General features: G+C 38.9%; 1 protein-coding gene across 13 annotated transcripts in view; it reads right to left on the bottom strand.

Moving 5' to 3' along the window:
- UNC80 (unc-80 homolog, NALCN channel complex subunit) overlaps positions 1-16,926 on the bottom strand; it is a 230,615-nt gene that overhangs the window by 192,377 nt on the left and 21,312 nt on the right. For all 13 annotated transcript variants that reach the window (XM_038001602.2, XM_038001590.2, XM_038001588.2 and 10 more), the window contains exon 7: positions 15,569-15,708. In XM_038001602.2, coding sequence (XP_037857530.1) covers positions 15,569-15,708 — 140 coding nt within the window. The remainder of the gene's footprint in view (positions 1-15,568; positions 15,709-16,926) is intronic.

Below are 16,926 nucleotides of genomic sequence, written 5' to 3'. Positions count from 1 at the left end.
ACCACTGCAGCTGGGCAGAGAGAAAAAACCTAACTCATTTTTCCGAAGTGCCACTGATTCATATCTAATTAACACACGTGAGTGTATGTTGCTGTGAGTGACTATGCACATATATGTGTCAGGGAATGTGTGTGTGTGTGTATATATATATATACATATATATATAGTGCTTGAGTGTAGACATATCAGAGAATAAGAAAAAAATGTTCAAATAGTAGTCTTGAACATTATAGCTGGCTTTGTTTTTACTGGCAAATCAGAATGGAACCATTAACACTTGATTTTGCCAGAGAAAAGAAACATCATTTACTGTCTATATGTCTATATTTCTAAATTTCTATGCTTACTATGGATGAGAAAAATTATGTAAGAAATATTAGCTAATGAATACTTTTATGACCTCAGGATTTTACACTGATCTTGGTTTTTATGACATGTTTGAAAGTCAGACAGAGGCATAGTGTTTGAAGTAAAAGATTACTTACTCTTATTTGAAATTAAGTTAAACTTTTTGGAATTTGTATAAGATACAATTAGTGGAGGAGGAATGCTCAAGAATTGATGTGAAAAAATACGTACAGAAAGAGCCATAAACATTTTAATATTAAATGATGGTGACATTATCATTATTATAGCCAGCCTCCAACATAGCCCCCAGTGATCCCTGCCTCCTGGTATTCACGTTGTAGTGTGGTCCCCTCCCACACTGCACTAAAGTTAGTTGGTGTGATCCAAAGACTATAGCAGAAGTGATGGCATGTCGTTTCAGAGATTAGGTTATAAAAGATTAGGTTATAGAAGATGAGGTTATGAAAGATTAGGTTATAAAAGCATCCATTTTGGATGCTCCCTTTCTTTCTTGAATAATTTGTTCTGGGGAAACCAGCTTCTATGTTACGAGCAGCCCTATGGAGAGACACAGCTTGTGAGGAATTATGTCCTCTGGCCAACGGCCGTCTGAGTGAGCTTGAAAGCAAAGCCTCCAAACCAGTCAAGCCTTCAGATCCTGCAGGCCGGGCCAACAGCTTGAGAGACTCTGCGCCACAGTCACTCAGCTAAGCTGTTTCAGCATTCATGATCCTCAGAAACTATGCAAAAAAATAAATGTCCTTTGTTTTAAACTGCTAGGATTTGGGACAATTTGTTATATAGAAATTGACAACTAATACAGACTTTGGAACCAAGATAAAACCCTAATTTTGAAAATGGTTTCTTAACAAGAAGTAAGGGGTGTACTACTGGGAACTGGAGAAGGAGAATCCTTGTTATGTATTAACAAAGTTGCTTAGCTGTGATGTGGAAAGTTAAAAAATAAGTGCCTAACCAACTGGGTGATCTAACAAAGGAGACTTCCAAATAAAGTGTTGAAGGTGCCTTCTAATTTCTTCTTGCTGCTTATAGTAAGTTGAGGGAGAAAAGTTATGAACTAAAGGAAGAACTGTTAAAGACTAATGAGCTGGAACTTGATTTTGAAAAATCTCAGCTTCTCCAGATGGCAAATAATTCTAAAATTAAGTAATGGCTTCCAATAAAATATCAGATATAAAGAACTTTTGGAAAAATGTGGTCTAAAGATGAAGCCAAGGGTGGGAGTTGTACAGTCATTTGTTAAGGCTTCAGAATGATCCTAGACCATACCCAAGAATGCCGTTCCATTAGATCAAAGGCCCTCTCAGAGCTTGCAGTGAGCCGAGACCGCACCACTGCACTCCAGCCTGGGCGACAGAGCCAGACTCCGTCTCAAAAAAAAAAAAAAAAAAAAAAAAGCCCTCTCTAAATTAAACGTTGAGAGTGTGATTCAAATCCAAATAGTTGTCACTTCTTTTACATATATATCATATATATATATATAACTTTTAAGAAACTTAAGTGCCCTTAAGTTTCTTAGAGGTTCAACAGAAGCACAAAATAGAAATGAGATTATCTCAAAGAGATTTGTAGATGTGGATTTTTTCCATTCTAATGGACTGTAAAAATATTCACAGTGAACCCACAAAGTTTTAAAAATAATTATATCAGCAAAAACACTTCCAGAGACAGTACCAGAGGAAAAAAGAGGCTATTAGACTCCCAAAACTTTACTGGCAGGAAGCAAGCTGAGGAAACTACTCAGCTGTAAACGCATGCTATCTTTTTTGAAAAAGGAAAGCTGATTTGGAGGATAGAATTAATAGCCCAGAGGGTGGAACCAAGAGCCATGGGCAAGAATAGCACTGAGTTTTAATCAAGGACCTTCCAACAATTTTCCACCTTAATTTCAAAGCTAATAAGGAGCAGTGTCTCTCATTTTCTCTCTTTGAATAGACATGTCCACAGCAGGTATCCTATGCCTATTTTACCATTGTATATTGGGCGTGTTTGGTGCAGATAACTGTATCTCTTTAGTCCACAGGTATTTTAAATCACTTTGGTAACATCTCATAGGTAATAGATGAGTAGGAAGTAATGATTAATGTAGAAATACTTGTTTGGAAGCAGTTGTAGAAATCTAAGTAAAGGCTGGGTATGGCGGCTTACACCTGTAATCCCAGCACTGTGAAAGGCTGAGGCAGGAGGATCATTTGAGGCCAGGAGTTCAAGACCAGTCTGGGCAACATAGAAAGACCGTGTTTCTATAAAAAAAAGTTTTTTAAAATAGTAGGACTTGGTGGTGCACATTATCTACTTGGGAGGCTATGGCAGGAGGATTGTTTAAGCCTAGGAGTCTGAGGTTACAGTGAGCTGTGATCATGCCATTTCACTCCAGCCTGAGTGACAGAGTGAGACCCTGTCCCTAAAAAATTAAATGAAAAAAAGAAATCCAAGTAAGACATGATAAGGATATGAACTAAGCCAGTGACTATGAGGTTGGAGAAAAAAGATTTGACAGACATTAAGAAGGCAGAATGTAAAGGACTTGGTGTGGAGTGAACCTCACATTTTTGACTAGAATATCTAGGCCAATAGTGGTGGCATATACTGACATAGAAATACATGAGTACATGAATATTTAAATAATACAATAAATGTAAAGACTTTAGCATTATTTTGCACACATAGATATCCAAAAAGGTAGTTCTTATTGTTATTCTCTTAGTCTATGTCCTAAGTAACTGCCTTTCCCCAAATCTGATTTAATTATGTCACTGATAACTTTGTTATCATCAAATAAAATGAAACCCTTGTGGAGGTGGTGGTGGTCATAATGCTTACTTTTGAATCAGTGGAAGGCTAATATGGGAAGAGTTTGTACATCTTCAAAAGCACTGTGTAGCCAGATTTTAGGAGAGACACCCCTGATTCCCATCTGATGGTGTTCACACCCTTTATCATCTTCTCTTGAGTGTAGGCAGGACCTGTGACTTATTTATTACCAATAAAATATGGAAAAGGCAAAGGGATGTTACTCCCATAATTAGGTTACCTTATATGACAAAGCTAATGAGACATCACTCCTGTGGTTATGTCACATTATAAACACTGTATTAGCAGACTGGAATTAAAGAGGATTTCTCTCCCTTGCTGGTTTTCAACAAATCAGCTGCCATATTTTGAGTTAGCTTATGAAGAGGGCCACATGGAAAATAACCGTGGGCAGGCTTCAGAAACTAAGACCAGTCACCAGCCAATATCCAGCAAGAAAATAAGGATCTTAGTCCTAGAACTGCAAGGAAATGAATTCTGTCAACAACCTGAGAGAAACTGTAAGTGGATATTTCCCCAGTTAAGCCTGTGAGGCAACTGCAGTCCATGCCAACACCTAGATTTCAGCTTGGTAAGACCTTGAAGCAGAGAACCCAACTAAGTTGGGCCTGGGTTTTTCCCTACAATTGAAAGATAATAAATGTGTGCTGTTTCATTTACTAAGCTTGTTGTAATTTGTTACACAGCAGTAAAAACAAATGCAAGAATCATAGAAACTACAGAAAAGCAAATTTTGATAACCTATAAGAACATTCCACTAAATAGAGCTACCTAAAAATAAAACAAGCTTCATAAGGGAGCACTAAATTGATCATTGCTTAAAGTTGTTAGCACATCAGCTAAGTTATAGGAGACTGGATTGGCTATCCTCACAGAGTTCCTTCCATATTACTTTTAATATTTTTGACTTTCAAATTTTTGTTTTAAGTTGATGGATAATATTACATATTTATGAAGTACAATGTGATGTTTTAATATATGTTTATATTGTGGCATGATTAACTCAAACTAAGTTACAGATTCATCATCATCTCACATACGATTTTGTGGTAAAAATATTTAAAACCTGCTCTTTCAGTAACTTTGAAATACACAATGCTTTATTGTTTATCATAGTCACCACTCTGTGCAACAGATCACTAAAGCTCCTTCTTCTAATCTAACTGAAATTTTATACCCTTTGATCAACATCTCCCTTTCCCCACCCATCCCTCCTCCCAGCTTCTGATAACTACCATTCTACTCTACTTCTATGAGTTCAACACTTTTTAAGATTTCATGTATAATTTTAAATGCTTATCACCATTGACCTGGGACAGTGAATCAGTGGATAAATACAAACAACCCTGTTTATACAACCAAAATTGGTATCAAAGTTTCATATTCTCTACCAGCAGAAGATTATTCAACTGGGCCACTTGTTTTTAAGGTCCAAAGAAAGACACAAAGACATATACATTATTTACCTATTATTTTTTAAAGCATAAGATAGTAGTAATTTGGTTAAAAATCGTGTTAATATGACTGTGCTTTCAACAATTCTAAGAAATCTTTCAAAAACAATGCACCCATGTAGCCTGATTCTAGTGCCAGTTGGAGGTAGATCACTTAAAAATTATCAAATGAAAAGGTAAGCCAGATACTAGGAGGAAATATCTGTGAACCCTTTTTTTTTTTTTTTGATAAAGGACCGTTATGCAGAATATACAAAACATTCTTAAAAATTTAATAATAAGACAACTCAGTTAAAAAGGGGCAAAATATTTCAATAGACATTTCATCAAAGAAGATATTCAAATAGCTAATAACCACATGAAAATATATTTATCATTACTCATTAGGGAAAAGTAAATTAAAACCACAATTGGATCCCACTTCATAATCACTAGAATGGCTATAATAAGAAAGATAGACAATAACAAGTGTTTTTGAGGATATAAAGGAACACACCCTCATATATCGCTAGAGGGAATGTAAAATGGTACACCCATTTTGGAAAACAGGTTGGTAATTTCTTAAAAAATTAAACCTGAATGTGCCATGCACCCCGCCAATTCTACTCGTAGGTATCTACCAATGGAATTGAACACCTATGTCCACAGAAAAATTCATAAGTGCTCACTTTTAGCAGCATCATTCATAACAGATAAAAAGTAGATATAACGCAAATATCTATCGACAGATGAGTGGATAAAAAATAAGATAGATCCATAAAATAGAATATTATTTAAAGACAATATGGGCCAAGATGACTGACTAGAAGCCGTGGTGCTCGGAGGCTCCCATTGAAAAAAAACCATAATAAGCGTGTGAATCCTTCACTGGAAACCAAGGTATCCAGGCTATCTCATCAAAATTGACTAGAATTTTGGCATCACTCATGGAGAGAAGGAAGAACAGTGTGGTGCAGCAGCCCACCTGAGAGTCACATGGGGAAGTCCCAGAACTCCCTCCCCACAGCCAAGGGAGGCAGTGAGTGAACTTGCTACCCAGCCAGGGCGACAGTGCTTTTTCCGTGTAACTGTGTAACTCACGGATCTGAAGATCCCATTCACGAACCCATGCCACTGGGGCCTGAGCGTCCTAACCCCGGAACACTCAGATACTTACAGCCTCTCAGCTGGAATCTGCTTAAGCCTATGGAACTCCCAGGGAGAGGGGCAACCAGCACGGCTGTGGTAGCCTGCTGTCTAAGCCATTTGAGTTCCTTGCGGAAGGGGCAGCAGCCAGCACTTGGACTGGCAAACGCCTAACACACTAAGCTGCCTGAACAGGGAAAGGGAGGCACCCATTTCTGTAGCTCCAGGCTGCGCTTTTTCCTTGCTGGAGCCAGGGTGGCTGGACGGCTTGGTCCCAAGACTTGTCCCCACAGCCTAACACACTGGCTGTGGCAGTCTGCAGCCAAGAGTGCCTCTTCAGGCCTAAACCTGACCCATCCATCCTCATTGGGTGGGGGTTCCCTGCAGGATCTCCAATAATTCTAGACAGAGACTCAGGGACAGAATTCAGATGTCCCTAGGCAGAAAAGCTCCTCCAGGGGGAGTGGTGGCCACAGTCTCTGTGGACCAGCAGATTTAGCCTCTCCTCCTGGTAGTTCTGAGGAATCTGGGAAGTCCAGACGAGTGAGTTTCTCCCCAGTGAAACACACCCTCTCCATCAAGGGACAAAGCCCTTTGTTAAAGAGGTCCTGCCCTCTGTGCCACCCAACTGGGTGAGACTCTCCAAGAGGATTTTCAGACATCCTGTACAGGAACGATCCTATTGGCATCATGTTGGTACCCCTCGAGGTCAGAGGTCCCAGAAGAAGAAACAGGCACCCATCTTTGCTGCTCTCTAGGCTCCTTGAATGACATTTCCAGGCACGGGAGCAAATCAGATGAACAGAGCCTGAAGTGAACCCCCAGCAAACTGCAGCAGCCCTACAGAAGAGGGACCGGACCGGACTATTGAAGAAGAAAAACAAGCAGAAAGCAACAACAGCATCAACAAGAACAACAACAAAAAGGCCTCAACAAAAACCCCATCCAAGGGTCAGCAGCCTCAAAGACGGAAACTAGACAAACTCACAAAGATGAGAAAGAATCAACCAAAAAATGCTGAAAACTCAAAAGGCCAGAGTGCCTCTTCTCCTCCAAATGATCACAACATCTCTCCATCAAGGGCACAGAACTGGATGGACGATCAAATGGTTGAATTGACAGAAGTAGGCTTCAGAAGATGGGTAACAAAAAACTACACTGAGCTAAAGGAGCATGTTCTAATGCAATGCAAAGAAGCAAAGAACCTTGATAAAAGGTTGGAGGAATTGCTAACTAGAATAACCACTTTAGAAAGGAACATAACCTGATGGAACTGAAAAACACAAAATGAGAACCTCATGAAGCACGCACAAGTATCAACGGCCGAATCGACAAAGTGGAAAAAATGATATCAGAGTTTGAAGACTACCTTACTGAAATAAGACATGCAGACAAGAATAGAGAAAAAAGAATGAAGAGGAATGAACAAAGCCTCCAAGAAATACGAGACTTCATAAAAAGACTGAACTTAATGATTGATTAGAGTACCAGAAGGAGATGGGGAGAATGGAAACAAGCTAGAAAACACACTTCAGGATATTATCCAGGAGAACTTCCCCAACCTAGCAAGACAGGCCAACATGCAAATTCAGGAAATACAGAGAACACCATTAAGATCTTCCATGAGAAGATCAACTCCAAGACACATCATCAGATACCCCAAGGTCAAAATGAAGGAAAAACTGTTAAGAGCAGCCAGAGAGAAAGGCCAGTTCACCTACAAAGGGAAGCCCATCGGACTAACAGCGGACCTCTCAGCAGAAACCCTACAAGACAGAAGAGATCAGGGGCAAATACTCGACATCCTTAAAAGAATTTTCAACCCCAAATTTCATATCCAGCCAGACTAAGCATCATAAGCAAAGAAGAAATAAAATATTTTCCAGACAAGCAAATGCTGAGGGATTTAGTTACCACCAGGCCTGACCTGCAAGAGCTCCTGAGAGAAGCACTAAATATGGAAAGGAAAAACCAGTACCAGCCACTGAAAAAACACACCAAAATATAAAGACCAATGACACTACAAAGAAACTGCATCAACTAATGTGCAAAATAAACAAGTACCATCATGATCACAAGATCAGATTCACACATAACAACACGAACCTTAAATGTAAATGGGCTATATGCCCCAATTAAAAGACACAGACTGGCAAATTTGGATAAGAAGTCAAGACCCACCTCTGTGTTGTATTCAAAAGACCCATCCCACATGCAAAGACACACATAGGTTCAAAATACAGGGATGGAGGAAAATTTACTAAGCAAATGGAAAGCAAAAATAATTAAATAAATAAAAATAAAAAAATAAAGCAGGGGTTGGCCAGGCATGGTGGATCACACCTGTAATCCCAGCATTTTGGGAGGCCAAGGTGGGCAGATGACAAGGTCTGGAGTTCAAGACCAGCCTGGCCAACATGGTGAAACCCCGTCTCTACTAAAAATACAAAAATTAGTCAGGCATGGTGGGGGGCACCTGTAATCACAGCTACTTGGGAGGCTGAGGCAGGAGAATTGCTTGAATCCAAGAGTCAGAGATTGCAGTGAGCCGAGATTATGCCACCGCACTCCAGCCTGGACAACAGAGGAAGATTCTGTCAAAGAAAAAAAAAAAAAGCAGGGGTTGCAATCCTAATCTGACAAAACAGACTTTAAACCAACAAAGGTCAACAAAGCCAAAGAAGGGCATTACTAATGGTAAAAGGAATAATTCAACAGGAAGAGCTATTTTAAATACATATGCACCCAATACAGGAGCACCCAGATTCATAAAACAATTTCTTAGAGACTTACAAAGGGACTTAGACTCCCAAACAATAATAGTGGGAGACTTTAACACCCCAATGTCGGTATTAGACAGATCAATGAGACAGAAAATTAACAAGGATATTCAGGGCTTGAACTAAACTCTAAATCTAGTGGACCTAGTAGACGTCTACAGAACTCTCTACCCCAAATCAACAGAATATACATTCTTCTCAGTGCCACATGGCACTCATTCTAAAATCAACTACATAATTGGAAGTAAAACACTCCTCAGCAAATGCAATAGAACTGAAATCATAACAAACAGTCTCACAGACCACAGTGTAATCAAATTAGGAAATGGGATTAAGAAACTCACTCACAATCACATGATTTCATGAAAACTGAACATTGAAAATTGCTCCTGAATGACTCCTGGGTAAATAATGAAATTAAGGCAGAAATCAAGAAGTTATTTGAAACCAGTGAGAACAAAGAGACAACGTACCAGAATCTCTGGGACACAACTAAAGCAGTGTTAAGAGGGAAATTTACAGCACTAAATATCCACTTTAGAAAGCTAAAAAGATCTCAAATCGACATGCTAACATCACAATTAAAAGAGCTAGAAAGGCAAGAACAAACTAATCCAAAAGCTAGCAGAAGACAAGAAATAACTAAGATCAGGGAAGAATTGAAGGAGATAGGGACATGAAAAACTCTCCAAAAAAATCAACAAATCGAGGAGCTTTTTTTTTTTTTAAATTAACAAAACAAATAGACCACTAGCTAGACTAATAAAGAAGAAGAGAGATAAGAATCAAATAGACACAGTAAAAAATGATAAAGGATATCACCAATGACCCCACAGAAATGCAAACTACCATCAGAGAATACTATAAACACATCTATGCAAATAAATTAGAAAATATAGAAGAAAGGGATAAATTCCTGGATGCATATACCCTACCAAGACTAAGCCAGGAAGAAGCTGAATCCCTGAATAGGCCAATAAAAAGCTCTGAAATTGAGGCAGTAATTAATAGCCTACCAACCAAAAAAAGCCCAGGACCAGATGGATTCACAGCTGAATTCTGCCAGAAATACAAAGAGCTGGTACCATTCTTTCTGAAACTATTCCAAACAATTAAAAAGGAGGGATTCCTCCCTAACTCATTTTATGAAACCAGCATCATCCTGATACCAATACCAGGAAGAGACACAACAACAACAAAAAATGTCAGGCCAATATCCCTGATGAACATTGATGCAAAAATCCTCAATAAAATACTAGCAAACCAAATCCAGCAGCACATCAAAAAAGGTATCCACCATGACCAAGTTGGCTTCATCCCCGGAAAGCAAGGTTGGTTCAACATATGCAAATCAATAAACATAATTCATCACATAAACAGAACTAAAGACAAAAAGCACGTGATTATCTGAATAGCCACAGAAAAGACCTTTGATAAAACCCAATATCCCTTCATGTTAAAATTTCTCAATACCTAGGTATTAATGGAATATATATCAAAATAATAAGAGCTGTTTCCGACAAACCCATAGCCAATATCCTATTGAATGGGCAAAAGCTGGAAGCATTCTCTTTGAAAACCAGTACAAGACAAGGATGCCCTCTCTCACCACTCCTATTCAACGTAGTATTGGAAGTTATAGCCAGGGCAATAAGGAAAGAGAAAGAAATAAAGGGTATTAAAATAGGAAGAGAGGAAGTCAAGTTGTCTCAAGTTTACAGACAACATGTTTGTTATGTAGAAAACCCCATCATCTCAGCCGAAAAACTTCTTGAACTGATAAGCAACTTCAGCAAAGTCTCAGTTTACAAAATCAATGTGCAAAAATCACAAGCATTCTTTTACACCAACAATAGGCAAGCAGAGAGTCAAATCATGAATGAATTCCCATTCACAATTGCTACAAAGATAATAAAATACCTAGAAATACAGCTAACAAGGGATGTGAAGGACCTTTTCAAGGAGAACTACAAACCACTGCTCAGGGAAATAAGAGAGGACACAAACAAGTGGAAAAACATTCCATCCTCCTGAATAGGAAGAATCAATATCATGAAAATGGCCATACTACCCAAAGTAATTTATAGATTCAATGCTATTCCCATCAAACTACCATTGACATTCTTCACAGAATTAGAAAAAAAAAAACCTTAATTTATTTTTTAAAATAAAATAATGAGTTTACAATAAATTAAATTTAAAATTTATTTTAAATTTTATATGGTATCAAAGAAGCATCAAAGGAGACCCGTATAGCCAAGACAATCTTGTGCAAAAACAACAAAGCTGGAGGCATCACACTATCTGACTTCAAACTATACTATAAGGCTACAGTAACCAAAACAGCATGGTACAAAACAGACATATAGAGCAATGGAGCAGAACAGAGACCTCAGAAATAACATCACACATCTACAACCACCTGATCTTCGACAAACCTTACAAAAACAAGCTATGGGGAAAGGATCTCCTATTCAGTAAATAGTGCTGGCAAAACTGGCTAGCCAAATGTAGAAAACTGCAACTGGACTCCTTTCTTGTACCTTATACAAAAATTAACTCAAGATCGATTAAAGACTTAAATGTAAAACCTAAAACCATAAAAACCCTAGAAGAAAACCTAGGCAGTACCATTTGGGACACACGCATGGGCAAATAATTCATGACTAAAATGCCAAAAGCAATTGCAACAAAAGCCAATATTGACAAATGGGATCTAATTAAACTAAAGGGCTTCTGCATAGCAAAAGAAACTATCATCAGAGTGAACAGGTAGCCTACAGAATGGGAGAAAATTTTTCCAATGTACCCATCTAACAAAAGTCTAATATCCAGAATTTACAAGAAAGTTAAACATATTTACAAGAAAAAAAACAAACAAGTCCATCAAAAAGTGGGCAAAGGATATGAACAGACATTTCTCAAAAGAAGACATTTACACAGCTGACAATCATATGAAAAAAAAGCTCAACATCACTGATCATCAGAGAAATGCAAATCAAGACTACAATGAGATACCATCTCATGCCGGTCAGAAAGGTGATTATCAAAAAGTCAGTAAACTATAGATGCTGGTGAGGCTGTGGAGAAGTAGGAATGCTTTTACACTGTTGGTAGGAATGCAAATTAGTTTGACCATTGTGGAAGATAGCATGGTGATTCCTCAAAGATCTAGAACCAGAAACACCATTTGACCAAGCAATCTCATTACTGGGTATATACCCAGAGGAAGATAAAGACACATGCACACATATGTTTATTGCAGCACTATTTACAATAGCAAAGACATGGAACCAACCCAAATGCCCATCAATGATAGACTGGATAAAGAAAATGTGGTACATATATACCATGGAATACTATGCAGCCATAAAAAGGAAAGAGATCATGTGCTTTGCAGGGACATGGATGAAGCCGGAAGCCATCATCCTCAGCAAACTAACACAGGAACAGAAAACCAAACACCACATGTTCTCATTCATAAGTGGGAGTTGAACATTGAGAACACATGGACACAGATGAGGAACAATACACACCAGGGCCTGTTGTGGGACTGGGGATGAGGTGAGGGAACTTTGGGGACAGGTCAATAGGTGCAGCAAACCATCATGGCACTCATATAGCTATGTAACAAACCTGCGTGTTCTGCACATGTGTCTGGTTTTTTGTTTGTTTTTTTTTTTTAGAAGAAATAAAGAAAAAAAAGAATATTATTTAACAATAGAAAGGAATGAATTACTAATACATGCTGTAATGTGGGTAAATCTCAAAAACGTTATGCTAAGTGAAAGAAGCCAGATTCAAAAGGCCACAGACTGTATGAATCCATTTATATGAAATGTCTAGAAATGCAATCCAATAGAAATAAAAAGTGTATTAGTGGTTACCTGGGGCTGGGTGTGGGAATGGGAGTGACACAAGCGATGGGCACAAGGGACATTTTTGGGTGATGAAAGTGTTCTTAAATTGGATTGTAGTGGTAGTTGCACAATTCCGTAAATTTACTAAAAGTCATTAAACTGTGTATTAGTTCGTTTTCATGCTGTTGATAAAGAAATACCTGAAACTGGGAATACAAAGAGGTTTAATTGGACTTACAGTTCTACATGGCTGGGGAGGCCTCAGAATCATGGAAGGATGTGAAAGGCACTTCTTACATGGTGGCAGCAAGAGAAAAATGAAGAAGCAGCAAAAGCGGAAACCACTGATAAACCCATCAGATCTCATGAGACTTATTCACTGAGACTTACGAGAATAGCAAGGGAAAAACCGGCCCCCATGATTTGATTATCTCCCCATGGGTCTCTCCCACAATACGTGGGAATTCTGGGAGATACAATTCAAGTTGAGATTTAGTGGGGACACAGCCAAACCATATGATTCCACTCCTGGCCCCTCCAAGTCTCATGTCCTCACATTTCAAAAACAACCATGCCTTCCCAATAGTCCCCCAGAGTCTTAACTCATTTCAGCATTAACCCAAAGGCCCACAGTCCAAAGTCTCATCTGAAACAAGGCAAGTCCCTTCCACTTATGAGCCTATAAAATCAAAAGCAAGTTAGTTATTTCCTCGATACAATGAGGGCACAGGTATTGGGTAAATACAGCCATTTCAAATGGGAGAAATTGGCCAAAACAAAGGGTCTACAGGGGGCATGCAAGTCCAAAGTCCAGCGAGACTGTCAAACTTCAAAGCTCCAAAATGATCTCCTTTAACTCCAGGCCTCACATGCAGGTTATGCTGATGCAAGAGGTGGGTTCCCATGGTCTTGGGCAGCTACACCCCTGTGGCTTTGCAGGGTACATCCTCCCTCCCGGCTGCTTTCACAGGCTGGTGTTGAGTGTCTGCGGCTTTTCCAGGTGCATGATCCAAGCTGTCAGTGGATCTACCATTCTAGGGTCTGGAGGACGGTGGCCCTCTTCTCACAGCTCCACCTGGCAGCACTCCATTAGGGACTCTGTGTGGGGCCTCTAACCCCACATTTCCCTTCTGCACTGCCCTAGCAGAGGTTCTCCATGAGGGCCCTGGACCTGCAGCAAACTTTTGCCTGGGAATCCAGGCATTTCTGTATATCTTCTGAAATCTAGATGGAGGTTCCCAAACCTCAGTTCTTGACTTCTGTGCACCTGCAGGCTCAACATCACATGGAAGCTGCCAAGACTTGGGGCTTCCACCCTCTGAAGTCACATCTTGAGCTGTACATTGGCCCCTTTCAGCCACAGCTGTAGCAGTTGGGACCCACGGCACCAAGTCCTTCGGCTGCACACAGCACGAGGACCCTGGGCCCAGCCCATGAAACTGCTTTTTCCTCCTGGGTCTCTGGGCCTGGGATGGGAGGGGCTGCTGTGAAGGTCTCTGACATGACTTGGAGACATTTTCCCCATGGTCTTGGGTATTAACATTAGGCTCCTTGCTCCTTACTTATGCAAATTTCTGCAGTTGGCTTGAATTTCTCCCCATAAAATGGGTTTTTCTTTTCTGTTGCATAGTCAGGTTGCACATTTTCTGAACTTTTATGCTCTGTTTCCCTTTTAAAACTGAATGCCTTTAACAGTACCCAAGTCACCTCTTGAATGCTTTGCTGCTTAGAAATTTCTTCTGCCAGATAACCTAAATCATCTCTCTCAAGTTCAAAGTTCCACAAATCTCTAGGGCAGGGGCAAAATGCCACCAATCTCTTTGCTAAAACATAACAAGAGTCACTTTTGCTCCAGTGCCCGCCCTACAAGTTCCTTATCTCCATCTGAGACCACTCAGCCTGGTTTTATTGTGTATGTCGCTATCAGCATTTTGGGAAAAGCCATTCAACAAGTCTCTAGGAAGTTCCAAACTTTCCCACATTTCCGTGTCTTCTTCTGAGCCCTTCAAACTGTTCCAATCTCTGCCTGTTACCCACTTCCAAAGTTGCTTCCACACTTTTGGGTATCTTTTCAGCAATGCCCCACTCTACTGGTACTAATTTACTATATTAGTTCGTTTTCATGCTGCTGATAAATACCCGAAACTGGGAACATAAATAGGTTTAATTGGAGTTACCGTTCCACATGGCTGGAAAGGCCTCAGAATCATGGTGGGAGGTGAAAGGCACTTCTTACATGGTGGTGGCAAAAGGAAAATGAAGAAGAGGCAAAAGCAGAAACCTCTGATAAACCCATCAGATCTCGTGAGACTTACTCACTATCATGAGAATAGCATGGCAAAGACCGGCCCCCAAGATTCAATTACCTCCCCCTGGGTCCCTCCCACAACACATGGGAATTCTGGGAGGTACAATTCAAGTTGAGATTTAGTGGGGCACAGCTAAACCATATCAAACTGTAAACTTAAAATAGGTTAATTTTACAGTATATAAGTTACAACTCAATAAAACTAGTCTTAAAAATGTTCCTTTTAAAAATACTATACATTACTAGGCTATAATTTTATTTGAAAATAGGGATATACAAATGGTCTCAGGAGCTCTTGCCCCATAGGTGGAGTGTCAAACCTCATGACTCCAGGTGTCTGTAATTTCAACAGGGAATAAGAATAAATAGACTATTTCTTGTTTCTGGGGAAGGTGTTTGTAAGCAAATTCACTACGTACACCAAATAACAGGGGCAGGGTTAGAATATTTACAAAGAATAGACTTTTAAATTCCTATGTAATTTAGAAGCACTAATTTTAATACAAGAATCTAGCGGTATAAAATATCCTTACATATTAAAACAGATCCTTTAACATCTCTGCAACATAATCTTCTGATAAAATCATTTGAGTTCTGCACTTAAACTTTTTAACTAATATCTAATTCAGACATCTCATTAAATTAGAAGCTTCTTTCCACTTTTGCCCTAGTTTATTTAAAAGAGAGCCATTCATAGCATATTTCTACAATTATTAATTATAACTTGACCAAGAATATGTATACACATATTATGCAAACACATATTGTAAGGAACAGAGGCTATAAAAGTAGTTAAAATGCATATTTGATTTTTGGTGACCAGTGACACATTTTGTCCCTAACATTGCAATCAGGTACCTGGAATGTGATGGGCCTCTTTCCTGGGAAGTTTGGGAGGACAGACTTCCATCAAAGGAGTTTCCTCGGTGGCAGCCTGAAATGGTGGCCTTGGGTGAGATGGAATCTGACTGGAATGTTTCACAAACCACCTGGAGTCCCTTTTGGAGGTAGAGATAGCAGATTAGGTTTTGTTTTTTTTTGTTTGTTTGTTTTTTGTTTTCCCTGTAGCTATATCCTTTAGAATTAGCTACCATACCGTAACATGGTTCCATATATGGGTTTTTTTTTTCACCATAGTTAATTATGATATTATGGGCCAAGGGATTTTGATTTCATCTCAGAGAGAATAGAAACAGACTTCTAGGGATCACCCGTGTCATTTCAAGCATCAGGCAAAGTAATTTCATATATTTTGTTTCATTTTGTTCTTAATTATTTTCTTTTTCATTTCCGTACCCAGTATCTACAGGAGAGTTACACATCAAGAATTCATCATACTAAGGTGAACTGAATGGAAGCATGAGGCTAAAATAGAAGCACTAGGTTACTAGGAGCTAATCAAATTGAAGCCAGAACATGAGAACAGAAGTACAAGGTTAACTTTTTTCTTCATTCATCAGTGGAGAGATGCAATACACTTTCCTAATCAGACACAATGACCTTTATTCTGATTTATAAGTACAATTCAGCAGTTCTGTTACCAGGTAGCTTATTTTAATTACATTTAGCTGATAAATGTAATTCTGCCCAGGTAATGTGAGATATTTTTCCATAGATATTATAGGTGAAATTCTTTACTAAAGTATAAAGACCCTCAACAATCTATCTGGAAGGTTAGCCCTTACAATTTTAATTTTTATACACCAAAATAAGGCATTATTCAATCATGATGGAAAGAGAGACAAATACAGCTAGAAATTCCATGAATTAAGTCTTCTGAACTTGACCATAAAATTCTTTAGCATAAGCATACTATCTGTGCCTCATGTTAGGTGATTTGAGAGATTTAAAAAATTAGATGAATCTGACCCTTAAACTCATGAGCTTACAGTTATATCTCAAGACAGGTAAGTATAGGTCAGAGAAACATGTCCAGTAGAAATATAATGCAAGCCACCAACAGCCACATATCTGATTTTAAATTTTGTGGAGACCACATTAAAAACAGTGAAAATGAACAGGTGAAATTGTTTTTAATAATATATTCTTTTTGACCCCTAATTATCATTTCAACATAGAATCAATACAAAAATTATTAAGATGTTTACCTTTTTTTTTTAAAGACAGGGTCTCGCTTACCCAATTCAGAGTGCAGTGGTGTGATCATGACTCATTGCAACCTCCATGTCCCAGGTTTGGGTGATCCTCTCCACTTA

Source organism: Chlorocebus sabaeus, chromosome 10, assembly GCF_047675955.1.
Source record: "Chlorocebus sabaeus isolate Y175 chromosome 10, mChlSab1.0.hap1, whole genome shotgun sequence".
In the NCBI taxonomy this organism is placed as follows: domain Eukaryota; kingdom Metazoa; phylum Chordata; class Mammalia; order Primates; family Cercopithecidae; genus Chlorocebus; species Chlorocebus sabaeus.
This window is presented reverse-complemented; position numbering and strand designations above follow the sequence as displayed.